The 26,402-nt window shown below is 38.5% G+C and overlaps 1 protein-coding gene across 1 annotated transcript in view; it reads left to right on the top strand.

Moving 5' to 3' along the window:
• PIK3C3 (phosphatidylinositol 3-kinase catalytic subunit type 3) overlaps positions 1 to 26,402 on the top strand; it is an 83,952-nt gene that overhangs the window by 13,091 nt on the left and 44,459 nt on the right. Inside the window, exons 6-19 of the mRNA XM_059833327.1 lie at positions 97 to 192; positions 6,614 to 6,685; positions 7,777 to 7,881; positions 8,365 to 8,457; positions 9,115 to 9,300; positions 10,594 to 10,748; positions 12,017 to 12,104; positions 13,313 to 13,380; positions 17,964 to 18,069; positions 18,928 to 19,044; positions 20,636 to 20,767; positions 25,097 to 25,225; positions 25,536 to 25,605; positions 26,263 to 26,327. Coding sequence (XP_059689310.1) covers positions 97 to 192; positions 6,614 to 6,685; positions 7,777 to 7,881; positions 8,365 to 8,457; positions 9,115 to 9,300; positions 10,594 to 10,748; positions 12,017 to 12,104; positions 13,313 to 13,380; positions 17,964 to 18,069; positions 18,928 to 19,044; positions 20,636 to 20,767; positions 25,097 to 25,225; positions 25,536 to 25,605; positions 26,263 to 26,327 — 1,482 coding nt within the window. The remainder of the gene's footprint in view (positions 1 to 96; positions 193 to 6,613; positions 6,686 to 7,776; positions 7,882 to 8,364; positions 8,458 to 9,114; positions 9,301 to 10,593; positions 10,749 to 12,016; positions 12,105 to 13,312; positions 13,381 to 17,963; positions 18,070 to 18,927; positions 19,045 to 20,635; positions 20,768 to 25,096; positions 25,226 to 25,535; positions 25,606 to 26,262; positions 26,328 to 26,402) is intronic.

The raw sequence follows: 26,402 nt of genomic DNA, 5'->3' as shown, positions 1-26,402 counted from the left end.
TAAAACACAAAGGAAGTAGGGTAATTGCTGTACTGAGAATGCTGAAGATTGATGCACTTTAATATATGATACACATCTGTGTTGTTCTCTTCTCAGAGGGAAAAACGAAGTTCTAATTTTATGTACCTGATGATTGAATTCCGTTGCGTCAAGTGTGATGATAAAGAATATGGAATAGTTTACTACGAAAAGGTATGTGCCCTGCAGGCTTTATGGTAGTCTTTAAAAAGCAACATATGCACCTAAAATGGATGGGTTTTTCTGCTGAGGTGAAATATTCTGCTGCAGGATAGTGGCAGACAGCTGTCAGTGGCAACTGTTTATGAACATACAAATCAAATAGTAGAGATGCAACAAAATTGCTGAAGTCAATCATTCGTGTAATACAGTTCAAGATTACAGAATTTAGTAAGTGTGAGTGATTAAAAACTTCCTGATTTATGGTTCCTTCAGTCATCCAGCAGTATTTTCAGAGTAGCTGTATGTAAAATTATGTCTTGTATCAGGAAGAAATGAACCTGTATTGATTGGTAACTTTATAAAAGATAAGTTACTAAAACTTTGCACAGGAACTCTGCTGGTGAATGTTTTCTCTAGAACGAACAAATACAAAAGTTTAGTCTTTCATGCTGAAAATACTTTGGAAGTCAATTAACTAAAAGACTTCTGGATTGGAATGTCTTGTAACTTTTCTTTCTGTTCACAAAATGGATCCCCAAAGCAGTGCCTTCAGTGTTTTTTGAGTTCAAATTTAATGGAATGAAGGATTAACAGTGACCTTAACAGACATCAGTGTGACTTTGGAAGGCATTATCAGTACTTTTATGGACCTCTGCGTTGTAGAAAGACCCACTGAAACACAAAAAGCAGCAGATCTATAATCTGGTTTAAAAAAAAATAGTAATTGCCTTTTAAAATTTTTGGCATGTTTAGATTCATAAGAAGTCAGAAAGTTACTAAATAATGCAGCTTTATGGAAAAGAGAAAGAAGGTAGAAAAAGAGACTGGAGTCCTGTTGAGATCAGAGGAGCTAACTTTAAGCAGCATCTATTCTGAGAATTTTAAAACTGTAATTCAGTATGCAAAATGTTAATAAAATGGAAAATAGATGACAAGTATTCCTATGCATGTGACAACATTACCAGTTGTTCTGGAGAGAACTGTGATATAATTTAAGATTTTAGAAGAAGGTAGTGAAAAATAGAGTAATACATCGCAAAAAGCAGGATTCCATAAAAAAAAAATTCTGAGAAGGCACAGATTAGAATCTGTCTCAACTGTGTGCTCTGTTGCAAGTTAAAGCTTGTGAATGTTTGAAAGAAGAACTGTTCAAATGCTATTAATCTAGTCCTTTGAATTAAAGTATTGAATATCTGAAACTGTTAACAACAGTAGTCTTAGAACTTATTTTAACAGAGATGCTAGTATAGAAGAAGCTCTTAAGGTTGTTTTTCAAATTGCTGTAGTCATAACAAAAATGAGTGGCTGTTTATGAAATTTTATAAGCCCTTGTAAGAGCTGTGTCTTGCAGACATGATATAAAAATAATGCATGTGGGTGTACATGGGCTTAGTGTCTGCCTCCCACAATCTGAGGCAAGTATGTGGGGTGTGTTTTGGGTTTCTTTTTTCTGTTTTGGGTATGTTTGGTTTTTTGTTTGGGGTTGTTTTTGTTTGTGTGTTCGGGTTTTTTTGGGGTGGGAGTTTTTTTAGGTGTGGTGGGTTTTTTGTGAATTTCGGTAATTTTAGTGTAACTGTGCCTTAGGTAGTTGTCTAGGTTAAAAACTTGCTTAGCTTCCTGCCTGAGTGTCTAAGCAGCATTTCTTTTGGTGGACTGTAGTTGACAATGGAACCTCTCCCCACCTTTCCAAATCTTTTTGCCTTTAGAATAGCTTGTCTCATAGTGCTTCTGTAGACTTCTGTTAGAACCAGCTGTTGTAGAGGATCTTACTTTTACAAAACTCCTTGTGTGTTGCAGATCAGAATGAAATCTACAATATGTCAGATTCCTCCACGAAACAAAATGAAGTTATTTACTTCTGTGGGAATCAAGGAAATATTTTTCTGGAGACCATAGTGGAATTTGATCAAAATACTGAAACATTTTACTAGCCATTGTTCCTGTGTGAGAGTGAAAACTTGACATTAGAATGTTTGGTAGTTACCACAGGTGCAAGATGATGAGCATGGCTACCATGTGGCTTTGTGTCCTCTTCGCTCTTTATTTTTGTGGTTGAATGTGACATTCCTAAAAACAGTTTCTCTCTCTCATGTCCAGAAACCTGCTATTATAGATGAATTATTCCTGATTTACACACACAATTTTTTTGTCATCATTATGGTTTTAAACATGTGCAAGGTGAGGGAAAGAAGGATCAGACTTCAAGCCTGCATCTATTTTTTAATAGATGTGTCTGAAGCATATTAAAAGTGCATGGAACAAAATAACTATGAATTGGCTACTCTTGTGGAAATAAAGTAATTGAATGTGTAATAGTACATATTAAAGCTATAACTAACTGCAGTTTGAGGGATTTGTTGTTATGAAGTAGCTTTTCAACAAGTTCCTGACCCTTTTCTGGCAGCAGTATGAAACAGTACATAAATTAGTGCCTGTCTTCTCAGTTTTGTCATCCTTCCAATTACAGTGTACGCTATACATATCCGGCATCACCAATCCAGTATGTTGAGTCTAATGAAAGCAGGTTCTGTTGTCACCTGCCTGTGACCGATAGTCGAAGTGGAGATTACTTGTCACAGTTTTGTTGATAAATTTGTTTTCAAGTGTTTACGAAGAACTAGCCTGTTAAACAGTGGCTGATAGAATTTGAGATTCTTCGACTCAACATTCAATTACAATGAAATGAAGTGGCAGTGGCTGTTTCCATGTTCTCTAACTTAATTTTAATACAGCATTCAAGACGTGACAGATAGCAGTCTGCTAGTAATGAGAGCATCACTTCTGATTCTCCATTTAGTCAAAAATTCAGTGTGACTTTCCAAGTGTAAATAACACCAGCATTTATCATTAATGTGTTTTTGTGCAGCTTTTGAGTGAAGCCTTTGTTTGAATAAATAAATTGATTGCACTGCTGCATGCAGTTTATTTAAAAAAAAAAAGTAGTCTGATTATCAGAGCCTTTTTCATGGCTTGAAAGAAAGCAAAAGTATTGTCTACAGCATTGGGTGTCCGTTTACTTTTTGTGTGGGAGAAGTTGGATCCCATTGGTGTTACTTGAAATGATGTTTTGACTAAAGAATAAGATAAATAGAACCTCCTTATTTATTTATGTTGTGAAACTGATTTTCAGAAAATTGTAGAATCACCTTGCTGGTTCAGAAAATTCTGCAAATGTTGTTGACTTTCTTAAATGGTCTCTAGTATTTATATAAAGTCACACACGCTGACGTTAATGTAGTGAAATACCTCTAAAGTTCTGTAACATAGTAGTTTAAAGCAAGTTAATGCTGTTTAGTATTGATGTTGCTTTTGTTTCCTGGTGGCAAAACAGCAGGTCATGTCAGGTTCTGGCTGTGCTAGCAGGTAATGCAGCCAAGAGGAGCAGATTTACAGAGCGGAGAGGTGTAAGGCCCAATGTCTGCACTGTGTTCTTATGCTTGGAACTAGGTTTAATCAAATCCCCTGAGCTGAATGACTGTTGGCAGTTGGAGGATATTTAGTGTTTCTAAAACTTCCATGATATGAACCAAAGCTCGCTACATGGGGATGATCAGGAGAGACACTTCAAAAGCACGCGCCTGACCAAATTCAAATGCTAATTCAGAGTTGAGCCCCAGGCATTGGCATGCTTTAGTAAGTTTGTATGGTCAGGATCACAGTGATCCATGTGATGCTCTCCAAGTATGACAGAGAATTAGAGCCGTGTGTTAATCTAATTGGGAGGCAAAGCTAAACAACTGATGTCCTTCACAGACAAACTAATGGCATTGTGCCTTCTTGAGGATTTCACAAAATAGTTTGTTCTGAAAATGTTAACTCCTGACACAGTAACTTGTCCCATGAATGCTTTGGCAAAGCTTGGTTTTATAGCAAGTTTTGGTTGAAGCTTAAGGCTTTGTTCTAAAATGGAATGGGAGCAAAATTTTCCTAGAGCTTGAGCTGAATAACTAGAGTTTTTCAGCTTGGCTCTTCAGCATAATCTAGCTGCATTTGAGTAGAGGAATTTAAAGAACAGTCATTATAGTATTTCTTTTGAACGGTTAAAAAAAGACCCATGACAGCAATGAATTTAGAAATCATTCTTTTAACACTAGTCTTGGAAAAAATCCCCGATCTTGATTTTAAAGGGTATTAGAAACATTTTGACATTAGTCACTGGAAGGCTTTGTGCTTTTTTTATTTTAGTTTGGTAGGTAAGCAAATTTTAGGCAATTGTGCTTTTGTCATTCTCATCCTAGTAAATTCTGAGTTGGTAATAGCTGTCATAGGCTTTTGATTGCGGGGTAGGTGCTCCATTTTTACCAGCCTAAAAGCTTTGTCAGACCCTTTCCCTTTACAGCTATTTTATCTGAATGTTTTCACTGGGAGAAAAATGTAGTAGTATGGGTGTTATTACTACTTATCCCTAGAGAATCCACATGGGATATGGATGTTGTAAATGCCTCAGTAGGAGTTTGAACGTTAATTAGTTTCTAGTGAATCCACTCCTGTGTCAAGTTTTTCTTACAGTGCTTTTATGTGAAGGGTCTAAATGGAGTGGAAACTTATTTGTCACTGGGGCATTGGTAATCCTTTGTTTTATAAAGGTCAAGTCAAATTGCAGCCTTACTACGGTTTTGATTGGGAAGATAACCAGTTAGTAGATAGAAATAGGTCTGTCATCTCTTATCATGAGATGTGTTTATTTTCAGAAGGGATTCCCCCCCCTCCCATTGGATTTTTATGTAATTTGACTTTGTACAACTAGTATAACATGATCTGAAAGTTTTGTCTGAGATGGCAAAGGTTTTAGTGCAATGCGAGTGCTGATCTGTCAGTGTGGCTCCAACTCAGTTCAGTCTACTGTTACAGTGATGCAGTAGTATTTTATTATCTTATAAATACTTTGGAAATACTATTAATTCTATACAGTTAAGTTAAAGCTAAGTTCGTTACTTAGGCAGTATGGTTTTTAAAACAGAGAAACTGTAAGCAAATGTCCTCTTTGTCCTCCTCAGTGTTTGTATGCATACTTTATTTTAAAGACTAGTGGGAAAAGCAATACTGCTCATGTTCTGGCACCAACATCAGCCACAGCCAGACTGTATGTGTATTTGCCTTAACTAGGAAGAATGTGTGTATAGTTACTGTCATTATTTAGACTGTAAAATCGTTACTTCAGAAAGGCATAGGACACCAATAAATGTAATAGAAGTGTCTTCTTGAATGTGCGTTTTGATAATAAGAGATTTTTTACTGTAGTTGGCAACACAAAAATTATGTAGCTGGAAAAAGATGTTTCTCCTGAAACGTTAATGGCAATTTTAACTCCTGTGTCCTGTTGGTGACGTGTTCTTCCCCTGGATACAAGCTCCTCACTTCTTTGAAAGTTACTTCTGAAAAGTGTAAGAGCAAAGTCATCCCAAGAGGTGTGTGTGGTTGGAAAAGCAGGAGGGGAAAAAAAGGAGGGTGGGGGCAGAAGCAAACCTGAGCAAGTTATCTCAAAACTTACATTATTGAGGGAATTGTTGATATGTCAAAAACAACTTTATTCTGAGCTGAAATTTACTCCAAAATAAATGAGAACGGAATAAGTATAAATACAGCATAGCATATATCATGCAGGTGTTGTCTTGTTGTTTTTTCCATTTTACTCTTTTATAATGCCTTTTAAATGAAATGTTCTTCTGTAGGTGGTGTCAATTAATGTTTAGTTATGCTTCTAAGATAAAAAACCCAAAACAAAATGGCTGGGTGTGACTGGAAGAGGGAAACAGAGTTGCTGTGTCTGTCATGTGGTGGCAGGCATTGTATTTTTTCCTTCTGCCTGGTTCAAACAGGAAACATTTAGCTTCTCCTTTCCCTTATTTATGCAGCAGCGGGTTAGACTCCCCTAAGGAAAACTAGCAGGCTCCTGTCATACTGCTCCAGAGCAGCGCAGTATGGACTTCTAGAAGAGGCTGTCACGTTCCATGTGGAACCTGTGATAGATAGGCACACTTACATCTTCCTAAATTTGTCTGTGTTTCAGAGAGCCTGTATGTTGAGCTATTAGGAGCTGTTTTCTGTAACATGGTTGTTATTTCTAGGAAATGATTTGTTTTCAGTGGAAATGCGGACCTCAGTTTGGTTTCTCTTTGTGCTTCCAGAGGACACATGTAATGAAAATAGCAAATTTCTCCACTCCACTGTGTGCCAGCTTGGTAGTGAGCTGCCAAGCTGCATCTCCTCAGATGAGCTTTAATCTGTCTTGCTACCCTGTTTATCATCTGGCAAAATCTAACAAGAAAAAGAATCCTTTTCTTATTTTCTGTTTTCCCCTTTGTAACTCAAAAGTCAGCAAGGTGCAGTTGCATCATTCTTTCACTGCAGTATAATTCACAGTACATTAATATGACATGTTTTTTTCCTAAAACTTGAGATGTTTAATATGCCTTTAACTTTTGTCATTCAGGATGGTGATGAGTCATCTCCAATTTTAACAAGTTCCGAAATTGTTAAGATTCCAGATCCCCAAATGTCTATGGTAAGCAATGCTCCATGTAATGCAATCTGTATTATAGTATTTTTGTTGAAGTTTTCATAAATGGAGATGAAAGCTTGCCTATATTGCTGTCTTCAATATTTTTAAATTCCAGTGGAAAGAGGTATTTGACCAGTTGAGAAATATCAGTGGATTTGACTTGTAATTTTTTTTTTGCTGCTGCTAGATTAAAATACAAGATTTGATTTAATGTTTTTGTTCGTCTCTTCCTTTCCATACCTAATGTGCTTGCTTCTGAGGTGTAGGAAAATAGAGAAGGGGGATTGTTGGCAAAAGAGGTCAGAGGGTGGGAATATAAGGTAAGAGGGAGCTGAAGAACAGAAATTTAACGGAAGGTGCAGTAACTCTTGGTCATTTTGTCTGTTAAAATATTTTCTCCCTACACTCTCTTGTATGTTGTCTTTCATGTAGACAGTGCCTAAGTACAGTTCTAGAAAAGATTTCCATTATTGTGGATGCCAATTCAGTGGGACTGGTATTGGCAGCTTTGGGAACCTTAATGTAAGTGGGCTTCTACTGGCAACACTGTTTGAGCACTGTGTAATCTAACACTGCAAGAGCAAGTCTGACAATGCTGAAAACTGCCTTGGCTGCTGAAATCTCGTTGACACTGTGGCTCCTATTGTGGCTCCTACTGTTGCTAACATGGTATTAACAGTGGGAAAACTTTTTGAGAAGTTTTTCTTGCATACAAAGCTTCATACTGCAAACATCCTAAAAATGTTCATAAAGCAGCTAGCACGTTTGAGTGCTGTCTAAATCACAGATGTTTTGACTGAAACGCTTGCATTTTGCAGTAATTCACCAAAAGGCAAGACAGGGTTTGTAAATTGTGTGAAGTAAAAAAACCAAACCAAAACCTCAAAATCCCCAACAGCCCTCCACGTATTATTGAAGGAGTTTCTTCTAAAACAACAAAAAAAATTCAGAAGACGCTGTAGTTTTAGATGTGAATTTTAATTGTCGTGCATTGTTCAAGATACTGGTGAGTCTTGGCTAGATGGTTTCATTGCAATAGTAATTTTCTCTGGAGTTTAAGTATTTGTAAATACTGACTTACCCTGTGCATTTAGGAGAACTTAGTAGAGAGCAAACATCACAAGCTTGCTCGAAGTTTAAGAAGTGGACCTTCTGATCATGATCTGAAGCCTAATGCAGCTACGCGAGATCAGCTTAATGTAAGTCAGTCATATGATGGCTAAATTCAGTTTTATTAGGTAGATTGGTATTAATATATGGTGACAATTTAAGGAAAATACAGTTCACTTCAGTTTAAAGAAAGTCATTAATGAAGACATGTCAAGTGTTTCTTACAAGTGCTTAGTTACACGGGCCCAACTCAGAAAGGAGCAGAAGGCACTTGCTCATTTTTTTGTAAAACAGTTTGGGAGGGATAAGAATGCGTATTGTGCATGTATCATGTAGGTGTTAAAGGTAGTCTTAAAGTAGCTGTGTATGTTTGCCTACGCTGCCAGTTCTATCAACCACGTAACTGAGGAACATCACCCAGATAGCATGAGAACTTTGTGTTGTTGAAAAGTTGTTTGGTTTTTTTTTGTTCCTAGCTATTTTTGCGTGTTGTCAGTGTTGTCACAGACGTTAACTTGTTGATTATGCCTGTTCATGCTTTTAACATCACTTTCTGACGATGTATCTAATAGATCATAGTGAGTTATCCACCGACAAAGCAGCTAACGTATGAGGAACAGGATCTAGTTTGGAAATTCAGATACTACCTTACCAATCAGGAGAAGGTAAGTTGAATCATTTGAGAGGACTTATTAATGCAAGAGGTGCTTCATCTGGCATTCATTCTACAATGTTCTGTCCTTGCAGAGATACAGAGCTTCAGTGTCGTAAAAGCTAGTCAAGATTATTTTAACTTTTTCTACAATGTTACTGATTTAAAAATTGGTGGCTGTAATTTTTCCTCTTAAATCATATGAACTGGCTATTATTACAGTAGTCTTTCTACAAACACCTGACTGTCAGCTTAAAATACCAATGTTGCCAATTTTGTCTTCAGCAAAGAAAAGTTATTAAAGAGGAGCTTCATCTGTTTTAGATAAGGGTTAGCATTACCAGGATAAGTGGTAGCACACCAAAAGCCCAAAGTAAATTAAATAACTAAATAATCCTCCAGCAGTGGGTGTTTTTTTATGTAGTGGTAATTGTGGTAGAGCAGTAACCACTGACTTTACATTTTACTTACAAGATAACCCAGCTGCAGTTTTTTGGGACATATTAAAACAATCCAATATTGTATTGTCATTTACATCAGTAAGGTTCCTCAGGTCTGTGCTTATGTAAATATAGTCTGAATCTAGTTCTACGTCAGTGTGAAACATTCATTTCTGAAATCAGTTGTTCAGCCTGGCTTTTCACTGGTGAATTGCCCAATTTCTATTTAGGCCTTGACAAAATTCTTAAAATGTGTCAACTGGGACCTACCACAAGAGGCAAAGCAAGCACTGGAGCTACTGGGCAAGTGGAAGCCCATGGATGTGGAAGACTCTCTAGAACTTCTGTCATCTCACTTCACCAACCCAACGGTTAGGCGCTACGCCGTCGCCAGGCTTCAGCAGGCTGATGATGAGGTATTCATTGGTCTGCGGGTACATGTGAAAGTCAGCTGGTCTCAGGACTTTTAGTGTCATTGAGCACTTGAAATGTTTGCTACTTTTTTAAGGCATTTAAGTGAATAATAGTGATGGAAAACTAAAAAAAAAGATGAAATTCACTGTGATGCTATAAGCTCTTTATGGAGCAAAGTCTTCACATTATTAAGTGGCACTCATTGATAACTGTCTTAGTGTGAACAGCCAGTGATAGCTGTTTTTTTGTCAAACAAGGTGAAACGACCATATGTTCTTGCAGAAACCAGTGATAAATTTTGAATATTAACCTGCATAGAAATGCTCTGAACTTAAATAGTCTACTAAAAGATTTCCAACAAATCCACCTAGTAAATTGAAGCAGTATATCATCATACTCTTTAGCAAAAGAAAGTGAGTAGAAAAGCATCTGTGGAAATAAGGTGTTTCTAATTGTATACTGATTAGAATATGATGAGCTGTGATTTGTGAGTAGAGCATACTTAATAGATGCTAATCTGTTAAATTTTAATTATTTATATATTATTTTCTTTTCGCAGTGAAAAAAAATACTTTGAATGTATTAACATAACTCTTGAATCCTTGGCAATCAATAGAGTTTAAAGTAGGGAGCATAAATACATGCAATTTTTGCAAGCCCACTTCAATAGCCAAGGTCACACTGCTTTGACTTTGAAAATGTGCCTTTTATGGAACAGTTGAAGGCATCTAAATGGAGCAGGTTGAATAGTAGAGGGAACAAATTCATTATAAACAGCAAGTGATTAAAATTCTATTTTTTAATCAAAAATAGTCAGATACATGATTTTTTTTTTTGATCCCCAGCTGGCTACACAAGGGATCAAAAAAAAAAGTGCGTAAGAGGAGAGAATCTGAATTCCTGGTACCATGGTCCAAATTTTATGCTTGAATTTTCTTCTTGGAGCCACAAACTGAAAGGTTTATTTTGTGGATGCTAGAAGCAAGTAGAGCAGCTTAACTAAAGAGAACTTTAAAGTAGTAATTCACTTAAATACTTACTTAATTAGCACTTACTACCTTTAAGTAACTAAAAATTAGTAGTGTGGTAACTTAGTATTGTTTGGGAGTCAAACTCCGTCCTGCACCAGTTCTTATATTGCATATTGCTTGCTAGGGAGACCCCAATTTCCACTTCTTTATAGGTCACTAAATCCTGACTAAGTTTTTCTATAAGTTAGAATTTTGAAAACATGCGGAGTCCTAGTCAGCTTTGACTGACCCCCTCAACTAATTTTGATTTTTTTCCTCCATGAGGACTTGCTGATGTACCTGCTACAGTTAGTCCAGGCATTGAAATATGAAAACTTTGATGACATAAAGAATGGACTGGAACCTAGCAAGAAGGACAGTCAAGGTTCAATGTCAGAAAGCATGACAACGTCTGGAACTAATGGTGCAGAAATAGACAGGTAAGAAGCTTAGATTTCCAGTAGAAAACCAGAAACATGTAATGTTGTAAGCCCTCAAATTTTTTTCTCCTTTTTAGGGACCATTGGATATTCAACACCCTACTTTATAATCTGAAGCAGTGACATTAAAAAAAATAAATTAACCCTTGAGCTTCCACAGAATGTATTTCCTGACTACAAATAGTTTGCAGAGCAAACATTCTTAATCTTGAAGTTGTGGCCTTTGACCTTACTGTATGAAAGGAAGACAACTTCTGGAAAGCAGGAAAAACACTGGCATTGCTTCCTTCTGTCCTTGCAGAAGTTAGATGTCTTCAATGAAGTTGTTGTATGAGGCACCGCTTCCCACTTTCATCAGAGAATATGGGTCTAAAAGTCCGATTGGTTTGAAATGGAAAGAAATTTCTTCCTGCTCCTGCAAAAGAAGGTGTAGGGAGAGTCCTGTGAATGTAAAGGAGCTGGGGGAGCACACTTCTTATTCTCGCAGGAATCCAAAAGAAAGGCTGAAATATCTAATTAGTGTGGTATTAAGCAAGGTGCAAACAAACTTGGTTAACCAAAGTCTCCTGTGAATATTTCGTACAAATTTCCAGGATTTGTAGTCTTAAGCTTCAATGTCTAATCACTTGTGTCACTAGGGTATACTTTTCATATTACAAGTATACTGCTTTTCATTGATCTTGCTGCTAAGCTGTAGAGTGGGTGTCCTGGGATGTATGGTGTATTTAGAAGCTGCAATGACACTTAGACATTAGTAGAGCTCTTTGATTACTTCCTTTCAGGTAAATTTACTGTCTGATAATTTTGCCTTGCAAGCACTGGGTTTGTCTACTCTGTTATGTGTAATTGCATTCCAGAGACGAGTGCTTGCAGGTGTTGTGTATTAGCAATTTCATCATAAGAATATTTAAAAAAAGCTTATCCTGAAAATGCAGATTTGCTAAATTCCTGTCTATGTCTACTTACTTTTTATGGAAGATGAAACAAAATCCTAAGTTTGATGTAAGCAAATGTCCTTCACAGCCATAAACTGCATAGCTATCCAGGCACAGATTTTTGCCGTTTTCAGGAACTGCAGCTGTCAAAGGTGCTGTTCGTGTAGTTTGTTCTGAATCAGGGATGAGAGACTGTATTCAAAGATACTTTTCGTCCAGTTTGCTGAATTTATTATGCTGTGGAAGTGAAATGCGTTGCTATTTCCATACATGCCCCCTATCCCCCAAGCAAGAACTTTGAATCTTGCCAATTACATGCTTTCCTTTATGTAGTTCCCAGATCATGAGTCCTATTCCGCCTGTTTCCTCACCACCTCTTACTTCTAAGACGAAGGAGCTTGCAGACAATGAAAACCTCGATGTAAGTCAAATGTTTTTTTTACCTTGCATTTTTGATACTTGAGGCTTTTTAGTGACTTAGTAATGTTTTGGGGTTTTTGTTTGTGAATATTTGAATCTTTCTACTGTATCTTGCTGAATACTTAAAGTGCTCAAAGAATATAAATGTAAACTAAATGCTAAGAAAATAGCAATAGATTAACTGATTTTTTTATTTACAGGCCATGTATTTATGTACGTGGTCACACTATACAAAACTAGGGGAGTGGGCATTGAATTTTTCATAAAGTTACTCTCCTTTAAAGGAGAAAATTACTGCAAAGGCTATCACATGCTGATTAGATACTGATAATTGCATGTGTTTGAGGTATTTTAAAGCAGATTTTTTTAATGGAAGACAGTTACCCAAATGCCTTAATCTCGGCAGTCTATTCTTCCTGTAGCCATATTCTTTGACTTGGGTGTTATCTTTTTCGACCTAAGTGAGACACTGTTGATTTACATCTACCAAAGATTGTACTTAACTTATACCACAAGTAGAAGAGTAATAAGAATGGGACTGAAGGGAGGGAAAGATACAAGGAAAAGACAGTTGGAGGGAATCTGATTTTAATCTGATGTGCAGTTAATAGGTCTTTGAACTAGAGATCCAGTCCCTGTTGCAGATCTTCCTCTTTGAGTCTTAGTACTGCGTAGAAAATAAGCCTCAAATGGAGTATATCGGTAAAGATACATAGATTTCTTGTTAGTTGGCATATTAAACCTTGAAAAAGTAACTAAATACTGTGTATCCTCTACAGATTTGTTCTTTATGTTAAAATTTTAATGAGTTTCAGATCTTCTGGATGCGAAACAGGGTAGCAATCCCCTTTCGAGGCTGAATCTTACAACAAAGGATAATTGCATAGGAGGAAAGTGTAATATGTTATAAATAGAAACTTTAATGTAAAGTTTTATTGTTGGAGAAGATTGTGTACTTCTGACATGTTGGTAAATATATTCCTGAAGTAGCAAACCTGTTTTTACTTGTAGTGTTGTTGCTGGATTTGTTCGGAGTAATATTAAAACTGATATGATATAAATATTAGGTTGGATTGGATTCAGCTTTTAGAAGGGAATGTATCTCTCAAAATGCCCTGCAATTATTTGGGGTTTTCCTTAACTTCATCTCTCTCCCAAGGGCTCGGACTTATTTATAACTTAATTTTGCTTTTCTTAAATCCCTTCCAGCAAGACCTTTGCACTTTCTTGATATCACGAGCATGCAAAAATTCCACGTTGGCAAACTACTTATACTGGTATGTTAGAACTATTTATTCGTACTGTATCAATGTCTAATTGAAATACAAGCTGTAATGCCCAGAAGGATGCACAGCAAAAGATGACTTGAGAACTTGAGAATCTCAGTTTCTGTCAGGATGAAGGAGTAGATTTAAAACAATGTGCATTTTAGCAGAATAATTAGTAAAAGGAGGGTGCTGGTTTTTTAAATTCACAAATGTGCTTTACTGTTAGAGAAAGGAAGGTGATTTGTGGGGCACTAAGTACAGTGTTAAAAAGGAAAAAAAAATCCTAACTATAGCTTATAAGTTGTCATTCAATTTGTTTAAGGTGGTGGGAAGGAGATGAAGTTCATCTTCGGCTCTGCTTTTCTGTTTGGTTTGTGTTTATAGTTTTTGACAGTGTTGGCTGGAATATTGAGGTTATGCACTCTAGTATTAATCAGAGTGTACTTTATGAAGGTTCATAAAGCACTGAATTTTTTTATGCTAACCTAATTATTTTTTAGATTCCATTTGTGGTTATGTTATGAGCACAAACAAAGGGTCATCGCAGATGTGTGCTTTCTTAAGGGGGAATTAGTTGTGAATAGTTCATCTAGGTAGTGGAGAGGTAAGATTACTCTGTGAAGGATCTTGTCTCACTTCAGTACTTTAGTTTAGGCATCTAATTTAATTTTTAGTCATCTGCATGCCTTCTGAGTAAGCATTTGCAGATAGAATTATCTCATTTGAAGAAAGTGGAGATAAATAGAGCTGTACTCTCTGAAAGTGTGTGTATGGGTATATATTAATGTGTACATGCATATACACAACACATACAGCTATTTAGTTGTGTATATACTCTCGCATTTTAAAATAGATATACTCTCACATTTTTAAAATAGAGAGCTTAGATGCCTTTTACATGGCTAAACTTGCCAAATGATTCTCATTTGTATCCTTTGTAGATGTATCTAATAATAAAAAATACTAATACACATTATCATATGTTAATATGATATGAATATTAACCACAGATAAGCCATGAATTGGAAATGGCATTTGATATGTGATGTAAACCTTCCAAACTGTTCTTATAAAATTCTTATAAGAATCCTAACCTACCCTGAGAGTGATTCCATTTGTAAATGTCTTTTTAAGCTTTATTATTTCATTGCTTTTTCAGTAGCTTGAATATAAAATACGTAAGTGCATGACTTTAACTACAGTTCCTTAATGTACATACTTCTATTGCAGTGGCCAAAGATAATGTTTGGCTTCAGAAAAAAGTGCTGTTAAATTTAAATGATTAAAATAATTGCAAGCCTAATTGGTGTGGGTAGAAGCTAAATGCTTGTCCTAATCAAATATTCTTCATTTATGATAAGGGTTAGTAGGTTGGCTTACTTCTATAACATTGATAGAAACTGTGCACTTACATTTTGGCAACATCTCAGTCTACAGGAAGTTCAAACATCCAGAATGCTGAAGTTTTTGTCTTATAGATTAAAAACCAACCAAACAAAAACCCCCAAAACCAACAAAAAACCCACAAAAAACCCAGTCAATTTATTCTTTGTTTTCTTTCCAGACATCTCAATTTCTCAGTGACAAAATACAAATGTTGCAGCCACTGTTTGAGCTGACGTAGCCATAAATCCTCTTGGCTGCTGATCAATTGCTCGTTTCAACTATCCAGACACAGCATGCACCTAAAATAATCAATGGAAAAAGTACAATAACCCTTGAAAATCAAACCTCCCTTCTCAGTCACTTGTCATTGTAAAGCTATCCTATACTTAGACTGTAACAGCGGCTACAGAAGTCAGTGCTACTGCTTTTTTCTGTCTCTTCTTCGGATGTATGAGACATCTATCCAAGTATGAAGCATTATTTTTACTCCTTGTTTCAAGATAGCTTTGAGAAACTGTCTAGGGCTTTTTAACAAATGAAGATGAAAATGGCATATTTCAATTCATTATTTAGTTTTCCTTGAAGTTTTGGTGCACAGACTTTGTAAATACGGGCTTACTTTTATACACATTACTGCAATCTAATTTTGTCATTTTAGTGATGGTACGGTATAAAAACAATATATTTGCAAAGTTCTAGAGGTAATCTCTAGTTACAGATTTCATTGAGATAATACTCACGAGTAAGTTACATATGCCTTATTTTAATGTATCTATTATATTGTGTGTACTTATTTATAAGACTAGTCAAATCCGATCAGCTGCAAATGACAGACCTCTGTCTTATCCCGTAATCATTCAGTTGCAGAGAGATTCTGCACAAGTGCATAAGGAATGGGTAATTCTAGCTGTCAGTGTAAAATCCAAGTGTGTGTGTTTGAATGTGTGGAGTCACTTTTGAATTCAAATGCAGTGTTTGAAAATCGACTGACTTGCTAATTTCTTTTTTTGAATCATGGGGTTATATGATTTTACGGGGTAATACTAGGAGATCATAGAATCATAGAACCGTTTAGATTGGAAAAGACCTTTAAGATCAGAAAGACCAACTGTAAACCTAACACTGCCAAGTCCACCACTAAACCATGTCCCTAATCGCCTCAACCACACATCTATTAGATACCTCCAGGGATGGTGTCTCAACCACTTCCCTGAGCAGTGTGTTCCAATGTCTGACAACCCTTTCGCTGAAGAAATTTTTCCTAATATCCAGTCTAAACCTCCCCTGGTGCAACTTGAGGCCATTTCCTCTTGTCCTATCACTTGTCAAGTGGGAGAAAAGACCAGCACCCACCTCTCTGCAACCCCCTTTCAGGTAGCTGTAGAGCGTGATGAGGTCTCCCCTCAGCCTCCTCTTCTCCAGACTGAACAACCCCAGCTCCCTCAGCCGCTCCTCATCAGACTTGTGCTCCAGACCCCTCACCAGCTTCGTCGCCCTTCTCTGGACACGCTCCAGCACCTCAATGTCCTTCTTGTAGTGAGGGGCCCAAAACTGAACACAGTATTCGAGGTGCGGCCTCACCAGAGCCGAGTACAGAGGCACGATCACCTCCCTGCTCCTGCTGGCCACACTGTTTCTGGTACAAGCCAGGATGCTGTTGGCCTTCTTGGCCACCTGGGCACACTGCTGACTCATATTCAGCCGGCTGTCAATCAACACCCCCAGGTCCTTTTCCGCTGTGCAGCTTTCCAGCCACTCGTCCCCAAGCCTGTTGCGTTGTCTGGGGTTGTTGTCAAAGTGTAGAACCCGGCACTTGGCCTTGTTGAACCTCATACAATTGGCCTGGGCCCATCGATCCAGCCTGTCCAGATCCCTCTGCAGAGCCTTCCTACCCTCAAGCAGATCGACACTCCCTCCCAACTTGGTGTCATCTGCAAACTTGCTGAGGGTGCACTCTATCCCCTCATCCAGATCATCAATAAAGATATTAAACAAGACCGGCCCCAGTACTGAGCCCTGGGGAACACCACTTGTGACCAGCCGTCAACTGGGTTTCATTCCAGTCACCCCAACCCTTTAGGCCCGGCCATCCAGCCACTTTTTTACCCAGCAAAGAGTGCGCCCGTCCAAGCCATGAGCAGCCAGTTTCTCCAGGAGAATGCTGTGGGAAACGGTGTCAAAGGCTTTGTCCAGGTGTCCAGGGAAACGCCATCCACAGCCTTTCCCTCATCCACTAAGCAGGTCACCTTGTCATAGAAGATCAGGTTAGTCAGGCAGGACCTGCCTTTCATAAACCCATGCTGACTGGGCCTGGTCACCTGGTGTCCTGTATGTGCTGTGTGATGGCACTCAAGATGATCTGCTCCATAACCTTCCCCAGCACCGAGGTCAGACTGACATGCCTGTAGTTCCCCGGATCCTCCTTCCAGCCCTCCTTGTAGATGGCCGTCATATTTGCTAACCTCCAGTTAACTGGGACCTCCCTGGTTAGCCAGGACTGCTGGTAGATGATGGAAAGTGGCTTGGTGAGCATTTCTGCCAGCTCCCTTAGATATATTGGTCAACTGAAAGAAGACCTGTTCATAGCTAGCTTTTGCTTATTAGTGCTGTGAATAGAAATAAGCACAAAAGCTTTGAAAAAAACTGCTTAACATAAATTAAATTTACAGTATAACTGTTCCAAATTGTACTGTTTAAATCTTGTACTCAAATCATAATTTTAGAGATGAAAACTTATTTGGAATGTAGGCTTTGCAGAGCTGCTTCAGGACCAATACTGTCTCTTCCACAATTGTTAATGGTAAAATAGGGAACGGGGAGGGTGAGATTCCTCTTGTTTTTGCAGGTGTACTCGAATAGCAAGTTTGCAGACACTACATTATTTAGAGGATAGCAGCAAAGTAGAATGCCCATTCCTCCCCCGTGTACTGCTTGGTTGGAGTGTTCATATAATTTGGACTTCTGACTTTTCCTGTTTAAGTGATGCCACTTCACTGTAAGTGAAAGACCTCAGAAACTTTGATAGGCTCTCCTGATCCAAGTGGGAATTTGACTATGCAATTTTGAAGAGTTGGTCTGTTGGTTGATAACTCATTCAAAGATCGACTTCATTTTTAGTTCCAGGCCTATAATACAGGGCTGCTGTATTCCACTGAAATTGTGTAGCACCAGAGTACAACATAACTTGGGTTGTTTTTATGCTGCAGGTATGTAATAGTGGAGTGTGAAGACCAAGACACTCAGCAGAGGGACCCAAAGACTCACGAAATGTACTTAAATGTGATGAGAAGATTTAGTCAGGCTTTGCTGAAGGTAATGCCTCTGTGTAACGGAATACTTAATGGTTTGGGATATCATTCTTTAAGTAGGCACAGGTGTCTAGAAGGAGGACAGGTTTTTTATGTCATATACATCACAATTTTAAAAAAGCTCCCACTTTTGCTTGAATTTTGAGTTTGTGGCAAACCAAAGAAACTACTGAAAAAAAAAACCAAACCCAATTATTGAGACCTTTTTCCTCTGTTTTATTGCTTGTTCTTGTTAGTAACATGCCAGTTCTAAAATCCTCTGCCTTGTGTAATCAGTCTATTTTATTTACTATTTCTTTATTGGAAGCACTTGTCTCAATTTGAACTGCAAGGACTAGAGACCTATCTTTTGAAGTCACAAACAGTGTTGTTCTGTGTATCAGCAGCAGATAGGTGCTGGAGTACTGGGTGGGGGGAAGCAAAAACAACAAAAAAACCCCTTTTGGGAATTGCAGTCTGTAATTTATAGCAGATGTGCAGTCTTTCGTGATTTTAGTGCATCTCACACTTCATATTAATTCCCCTTTTAGGGATGTTACTCAAATCGGACTCTTACACTTAAGAATATTCCATGTGCTTATCCTTACTAATTAATTTTAGCTGTGTGAATAGGTTTGTCATGCATGACTGTTCACCGCTGAAATTGTTGATGCAAATTGAAGTGCACTGGTAGGTCAGGTACTTGATTGCCAGCTACAGTGATTCTGATTGTGTTTTACAGAAAATACCTTTCGAATTGACGGGAAATTGATCGTTTTTCACTTACCACTTAAAAGCCCAAAGGTCTGAGAATAAAAGAATAATTTCTAGATAAAATTATTATAGAACAAAGAACTAATTTTGATTCTTTTAATTCACTTAGGGTGATAAGTCTGTCAGAGTTATGCGTTCGTTGTTGGCAGCCCAGCAGACATTTGTAGATCGGCTGGTTCATGTAATGAAAGCAGTGCAGCGTGAAAGTGGGAATCGTAAGAAAAAGGTAACTGAGGGATTGGAAAACTTATCTCTGGCTAGAATTTGACAAAAGGAATGTTAGCTTTTCAGTACAAATTCTTCGCACTGAGATTTAGAACAGCTGTCCATCTGTCCTGTAATAACTTTAGCTAACTTAAACAAACTTTGGAGAGGTTTAGATGGGTCAGAGTTCCAAAGTGTTCTGAAAGTTTGTAGATGAAAAACAGAAGAGGCCCTTGAGAAAAATCTTGGGATATTTTGGCAAAAAGAAGGTATGAGAATAATTGAATAGTTGATGATATAACATCGAACCAGTTGTGGGGGACATAGGAAGGGAGCAGAGGTTACTGTGGTGTGAGAATTATGCCAAGATAGATAATGAAACTTGACTAGCAGCAAGGTTTAATTTGCTCCAAGAGCAACAAAACTATTCTTAAGGTGTGTGTTTAGCAGAACGTTGCCTTCTGTTGCATCTTGAGGAAAACGATATCTATCATAGGTACATTTTAAGAAGCTTTGTTCTTCTTAGTTAAAATATTTTAAGTGACATTGACAGATGGGTATGTGGAGGAAGCAGGAATGCCAAAGGGGTTTCTATTCGTGTATTTTCTTTGCCTCTGACACGCATCAGTATTTTTAAACATGGATTTTTCAGTGTAATAATTTTGGTCACCTTCTTTCTTTAAATCTGTGGGGTATATTTGTGCAAGAAAATGAAACACTTAAGCGTTGCATCATTTTTATGAAATGTTGTGAATGTTCTATGTATCAGTAATGAAGTTATAATCACTAAAAGAGGAGGAGGGTTTTTCAATTCATAAGAATGTATTTCCTGCTTGCGCAATGCATTGATAGCGTTCTGTCAAGTGTTCTTTTATAATTGCCAAGATATTTCTGTAAAACTAAGAAACACATGGCTTTGATTTTCGGATTAAAATCTAGCTAGCAGCAATTAACCCCTAGAAGTATTCCTAACAGTAGTGGGCTACCTTGCTGTGTCTCTGTTTATGCCTGTTCTTTTCAGTAGGGGAAAAGACTAGAGACTTTTATGTATTCGACCTTTATTATATAGGACACCAAGTGTAAAGTAGTCAAAAATTGACTGGTATTGTATTTCTGGTAACTGCAGATGTAGGACGTAGAGCAAGCCCTGAAATCATGTTTATGCAAGCTGTTGTCAATTTGGTTCATTGGTGGTAGGGGATCTCCTTGAGTTCAGGGATTTAAGGATCAGAGCGAAGGACCTGAATCAAGTTTCTGAAACAGAACTAACATTTGATACTGGTATAGAAAACAAACCATCCTGCTGCTGTGCAGGCAATTTAGAAATAAATTTTTCTAAGACTATTATATCTGGCACTTACAAAATCGCTTGACAAAACTCAAACTAGCTGGCCTATCTGCTTCCTTACTCAGATTACTGCAAATAGAGAATTTTTATTTCACTGGATTTTAAAAGTGAAACCTTGATTCTTTGGAAGAATAAATAATTTAATAAATTGGATATGTATTACTATATCCTTTATTAAAAGACTTTTTAACTGTTTGTATATACCTAATATGTGTTTTCTGGTTTGTTTTTTTTTAACAATTTTTTTATTCTTTTATTCTTTTAGAATGAGAGGCTTCAGGCTTTGTTAGCAGATAATGAAAAGATGAATTTAGCAGATATGGAACTTATTCCACTTCCTCTGGAACCTCAGGTGAAAATTAAAGGGATAATCCCTGAAAAAGCCACACTCTTCAAGGTAAATGAGATCTTCTGAATAGCTGAAATACAAAGAACTCTTATGAGCACTAAGCTTAAAAACATCAGGTGAAAGATTTAAAGGGGCTGACATAGTCAAGGCAAAATGTAACTGTAATGTGCTCATAAAGTGGTTAAACAACTCTTTATTTTCTTTGTGAAACTCTGTTTTCAAGTTAATGTGCAAACTTCAAAGCAGTTTTTATAAGACTGACAGAGTTTATAAAGTTCATGAAGTCTCCAGGCTGGAGGCATGCTTCCTGATTCAGAATTTCTCTGAACCTTAGTTAGACTGTGTTCAACGGGAATACCACTTAGCATCAAAATCATACAAACCATGTCACGTACGCTGCATCTCCGCTGGATGCATGCATCTATTCCATTGCAAAATAAAACTGTTAAATTGTTAGAGACTGGAAAGAAATCGGGTGGTCCATTTCATTCTGTTGCAGTGGACTGAGAGGTAGATCCTGTATCCTTAAGGTTAGTTACTACTTAAGCCAATCCGTAGCAGTTGCTTGTGATCATATAGCCATCCCTTAATCTAGTTACTAAACAGTCAATATGCTGTTGAAAGGGCTGGGGTTATTTTGCTTCCTATACTACTTTGAATGTAAGTTATTGCCTGTGTCCAGTGATGTAGGACCTCCTTATAAATTTACTTTCAACTAATATAGGTGACTGTGATCTAATTTTAAGATGACCAAAATGTGCTTTACCAGTCAGGCCTATGTCCAGGAGGCATCCTCTGCCAGTTAAAAAACGGTCAAGCTGCTGTGGCAACCAGTGTTAATCCATTATTTCTACTAGATCATAAATTTTATTTTGCCCAGTAGTTTCAAACTTTGACAGGCTGTTTGTTGACTGTGATACAATTTGTGTTTACTTTAAAATCAGAGATGAACATTTTTCCATGGTTTTCTACCATATGATCCCTTGGTTCCCTAGCTTTGGCTTGCTTCTTTAGATAGCATTTAGTCTTTTTGAAGAGTACGCTTTAATTCCCTGCTCTTGCACCTCAGGAGGCAACGTTGGAAAGATCTTCTAATGAAAACACGGTTTTGCAAACCTGAGTCAACTTTTAGCATGAATATGATTTAAGTCAGGGGAAGTATGTTGACAAAAAGACTGAATCACAGAATCACAGAATCAGTACGGTTGGAAAAGACCTGTAAGATCATCGAGTCCAACCTGGGGGGGGGGGGGGGGGGAAAAAAAAAAAAAAAAACCACACAACACAACCACAAAACCCACGCCACACAACAACAATAACAAGCCACAACCCACCCAACACCACACATCACCATGTCCATCAAGCTACATCCCACAATGCCACATCCACACGCTCCTTGAATACCTCCAGGGAGGGTGACTCTACCACCTCCCTGGGCAGCCTATTCCAGTGTTTCACCACTCTCTCAGTGAAGAACTTTTTCCTAATGTCTAGCCTGAACCTCCCCTGTCGCAACTTGAGGCCATTTCCTCTAGTCCTGTCACTAGTCACTTGGGAGAAGAGACCAACACCCACCTCTCTGCAACCCCCTTTCAGGTAGTTGTAGAGAGCGATAAGGTCTCCCCTCAGCCTCCTCTTCTCCAGGCTAAACAACCCCAGCTCGCTCAGCCGCTCCTCATAAGACTTGTGTTCCAGACCCCTCACCAGCTTCGTCGCCCTTCTCTGGACACGCTCCAGCACCTCCATGTCCTTCTTGTAGTGAGGGGCCCAAAACTGAACACAGTATTCGAGGTGCGGCCTCACCAGAGCCGAGTACAGAGGCATGATCACCTCCCTGCTCCTGCTGGCCACACCATTTCTGATGCAAGCCAGGATGCCGTTGGCCTTCTTGGCCACCTGGGCACACTGCTGGCTCATATTCAGCCGGGTGTCGATCAACACCCCCAGGTCCTTTTCTGCAGGGGAACTTTCCAGCCACTCATCCCCAAGCCTGTAGCGTTGCCTGGGGTTGTTGTGGCCGAAGTGTAGAACCCGGCACTTGGCCTTATTGAACTTCATCTGGTTGGCCTCAGCCCATCGATCCAGCCTGTCCAGATCCCTCTGCAGAGCCTTCCTACCCTCAAGCAGATCAACACTCCCTCCCAACTTGGTGTCATCTGCAAACTTGCTGAGGGAGCACTCTATCCCCTCATCCAGATCATCAATGAAGATATTAAACAAGACCGGTCCCAAAACCGAGCCCTGGGGGACTCCGCTTGTGACCGGCCGCCAGCTGGATTTCACCCCATTCACCACAACCCTCTGGGCTCGGCCATCCAGCCAGTTTTTTACCCAGCGAAGAGTGTACCTGTCTAAACCACAGGCCGCCAGCTTCTCTAGGAGAATACTGTGGGGAACAGTGTCAAAGGCTTTGCTGAAGTCCAGGTAGACAACATCAACAGCCTTCCCCTCATCCACTAGGCGGGTCACCTGGTCATAGAAGGAGATCAGGTTGGTCAAGCAGGACCTGCCTTTCATGAACCCGTGCTGGCTTGGCCTGATCCCTTGGGTAACCTGCACGTGTCCCGTGAGCGCCCTCAAGATGAGCCTCTCCATAACCTTCCCCGGCACCGAGGTCAGGCTGACAGGCCTGTAGTTCCCCGGATCCTCCTTCCGACCCTTCTTGTAGATGGGCGTCACGTTGGCAAGCCTCCAGTCATCCGGGACCTCCCCCGTTGACCAGGACTGTTGATAAATGATGGAGAGCGGCTTGGCAAGCTCTTCCGCCAGTTCCCTCAGCACCCTTGGGTGGATGCCATCAGGCCCCATAGACTTATGAGTGTCCAGGTGGCATAGCAGGTCGTTAACTGCTTCCTCCTGGATCATGGGGAGCCTATTTTGCCCTCCATCCCTGTCATCCAGCTCAGGGGGACGGATACCCTGAGGATACCCGGTGTGGCTGTTAAAGACTGAGGCAAAGAAGGCATTAAGTACCTCAGCCTTTTCCTCATCCTTCGTGACAAGGTTCCCCGCCGCATCCAGTAGAGGATGGAGATCCTCCTTGGCCCTCTTTTTGCTGTTAATGTATTTATAGAAGCTTTTTTTGTTGTCCCTCACGACCGTGGCCAGGTTGAGCTCTAGCTGGGCTTTCGCCTTCCTAATTCCCTCCCTGCATGACCTAACGAGGTCCTTGTACTCTTCTTCACTTAATAATAGCTTAACTTGATCAGGATGAACTGAAGTCAGATAGTCGTCTACATATTGGTCTTCTGTAGCAATGTAGAAAATTTAGGATCAAAAATGAGATGTAACTTGTTTCAAAATCGGAGATGGTTTCAATTCTCCTGATTCTGAAAGGTTATAGACTTCCATTTAATGTCTCATTCTGCACTATGGGATAGAAAACAGACAAACCCAAAGAGGGAAGATTGACTAATTTATGGTGCTCTTGGACATCACATGGCTGCTTTTGTAGGACTACTTAAAGAATAATTTTTCCTTTATTTATGAAACTTAATAGTTTTGAAACATTCATTGCATGTGAAAATCTAATGTAACTGCTCAAATATTAAACTCTGTATCCTTGATTGGGGTTTTTGTTTTTGTTTTGGGTTTTGAGGGAAGTGACTTGGTCATTTGCAATAGATTAAATCATTCATGTAGGTAATTGATCCCCTTCAACCCTTTTTATGCAGAGAAATTGCAAGCAATTAAATTGGCTTGCTCAAACAACAATGTAAAAAGGCATTTTTGCTTTTACTAAATAGATTAAGGAAGCAATTAGTTGTTTAAGATGTCTTGCCGCTAGCATTTCTCTGATGTTTATCCTATAATTGTGTCTCTTTTTGATCTGGTCAGTTTAAATTTGTTTTGTTGTGACCTTTTGCATAGTGCATCTATGTTGATTGGAATTACATGCATACAGACAAAATTTGAATCCTTCTGTCCTTTCCTCTTCAGCTGCTAGGGGAGCAGGGTCCAGGGGGAAATGTATCATTCAGACTCCTTGCTAAAAAAGAAGGAAAGCCTTAAGGTATTCTTTTAAAAACATGCCTAGATCACACTTTTTGTAACTGAAAGTGGTATGTTCTAACTGTTGAGTCCAAGACAGTGAGTAACTGATTTTAGAAGCTTTAGAATTGCTTCTTTTCTACCAAACTTGAGGAATATGAAGAGAGTTCTGGTGCTCGCTGCTGCACTGTTGGTATTCAAATAGGACTATTCTAAATCTTTTTGTAACTGAATTTGATACTTGAATCATATGACCTGATATTTGCTTAATTCACTTCTGATTTACAATGCAGTAAACAAGGATTTATATTTTAAACTCCACTGTAGCAACGTGTTAATATGAACAATGATGTGAACCAGCTTAGTAGAATAAGTTTCCTTTTCCAGAGTGCCTTAATGCCTGCCCAGTTATTCTTCAAGACAGAAGATGGAGGCAAATATCCCGTAATTTTTAAGCATGGTGATGACTTACGTCAAGATCAACTTATTCTTCAGATTATTTCGCTCATGGATAAGGTGAGAATTATTAATTTGCATCCTTGTCCTTCTATGTTCTTGATTTTCCTTTTCGAGAGCAAGACTGTTGAAAACTGTTAATGCAGCTTATGTTGCTAATACATTCCAGGGTTCTCAGATGTTTTTTCTTCATAGACAGGCAATGAACCTGTGTATAATTACTAAATAAATTGGTGAACAGGCTTTCACTCATTACTGATTTCAGTGAAGAACAGTGGAGATGAATGTCCAATACACATTCCTTTTAGAGATAGAAGCTGCCTTTCTATTGCATTGATCTTTGCATTTTTGTGTGTTGTTTTTTTCCCAGCTGTTAAGAAAAGAGAATCTGGATTTGAAGCTGACACCCTATAAAGTGCTGGCAACTAGTACAAAACATGGTATGAATACTTTTATTTCCTAAAAATGCAGTGTTGGGAGGAATCTTCTGTTCACAGACACGCTATTTTCATGAGATGTTTTGCTTAGTACAGCATTCTAAAAAGGAGCTCAAATGTTTAAGAAAATCTTGTTGCAATATAAGTCAAGGAAGTAAACAACCTGAGTGAGCACAGTATACCATAGGTGACTCAAATACCTTCATAAAGGAAGTCCGGTCTGGACTTTGGAGTATGTGACAATCCGTAGTGTTGTCTTTGCTGCTAGCTTGCTGTGTGATCTCAGACAAAGAACTTTGAACACTCCTATTTATAGATCTTTGCATGAAATGGAGGAAAAAAACAAGACAAAACAAAACAAAATCAAACTTGGCTGTGCTTTTAGATACATTCTGGATAAATATTTAGAAAGCCATTGATTTATCTTTCTCGTCTCATGAAAACTTGAAACAATAGATTTTTTGCAAGCTAATTTGGTGATAATGACAAGTTGTTTTAAAACTACTGAAGACAGAAAATTGGGACAAAACATGTTTCTTTGCCAACGAAAAGCAGTTGAATGAAAGTGTGTATTAGTGTTGCCCTTCATAACGCATGTTTATTATAGTAGCTTGAAAGTTCTTTGCCTTGGAAATTTTTTTTGGTTGTTTTCTGTCACAGGCTTCATGCAGTTTATTCAGTCAGTACCAGTTGCAGAAGTTCTTGCTACTGAGGAAAGTATACAGGTATGTGGTGGGGGATTTTTAAGTCATCTTCTGATCAAACAATATAAATTGCAGGCTTAGATCTCATGCAAGTCT

The sequence above is a fragment of the Gavia stellata genome, chromosome Z, assembly GCF_030936135.1.
Source record: "Gavia stellata isolate bGavSte3 chromosome Z, bGavSte3.hap2, whole genome shotgun sequence".
Lineage (NCBI taxonomy): Eukaryota > Metazoa > Chordata > Aves > Gaviiformes > Gaviidae > Gavia > Gavia stellata.
Note: the sequence above shows the minus strand (reverse complement) of the source record. Positions and strands in the feature narration are given on the sequence as shown.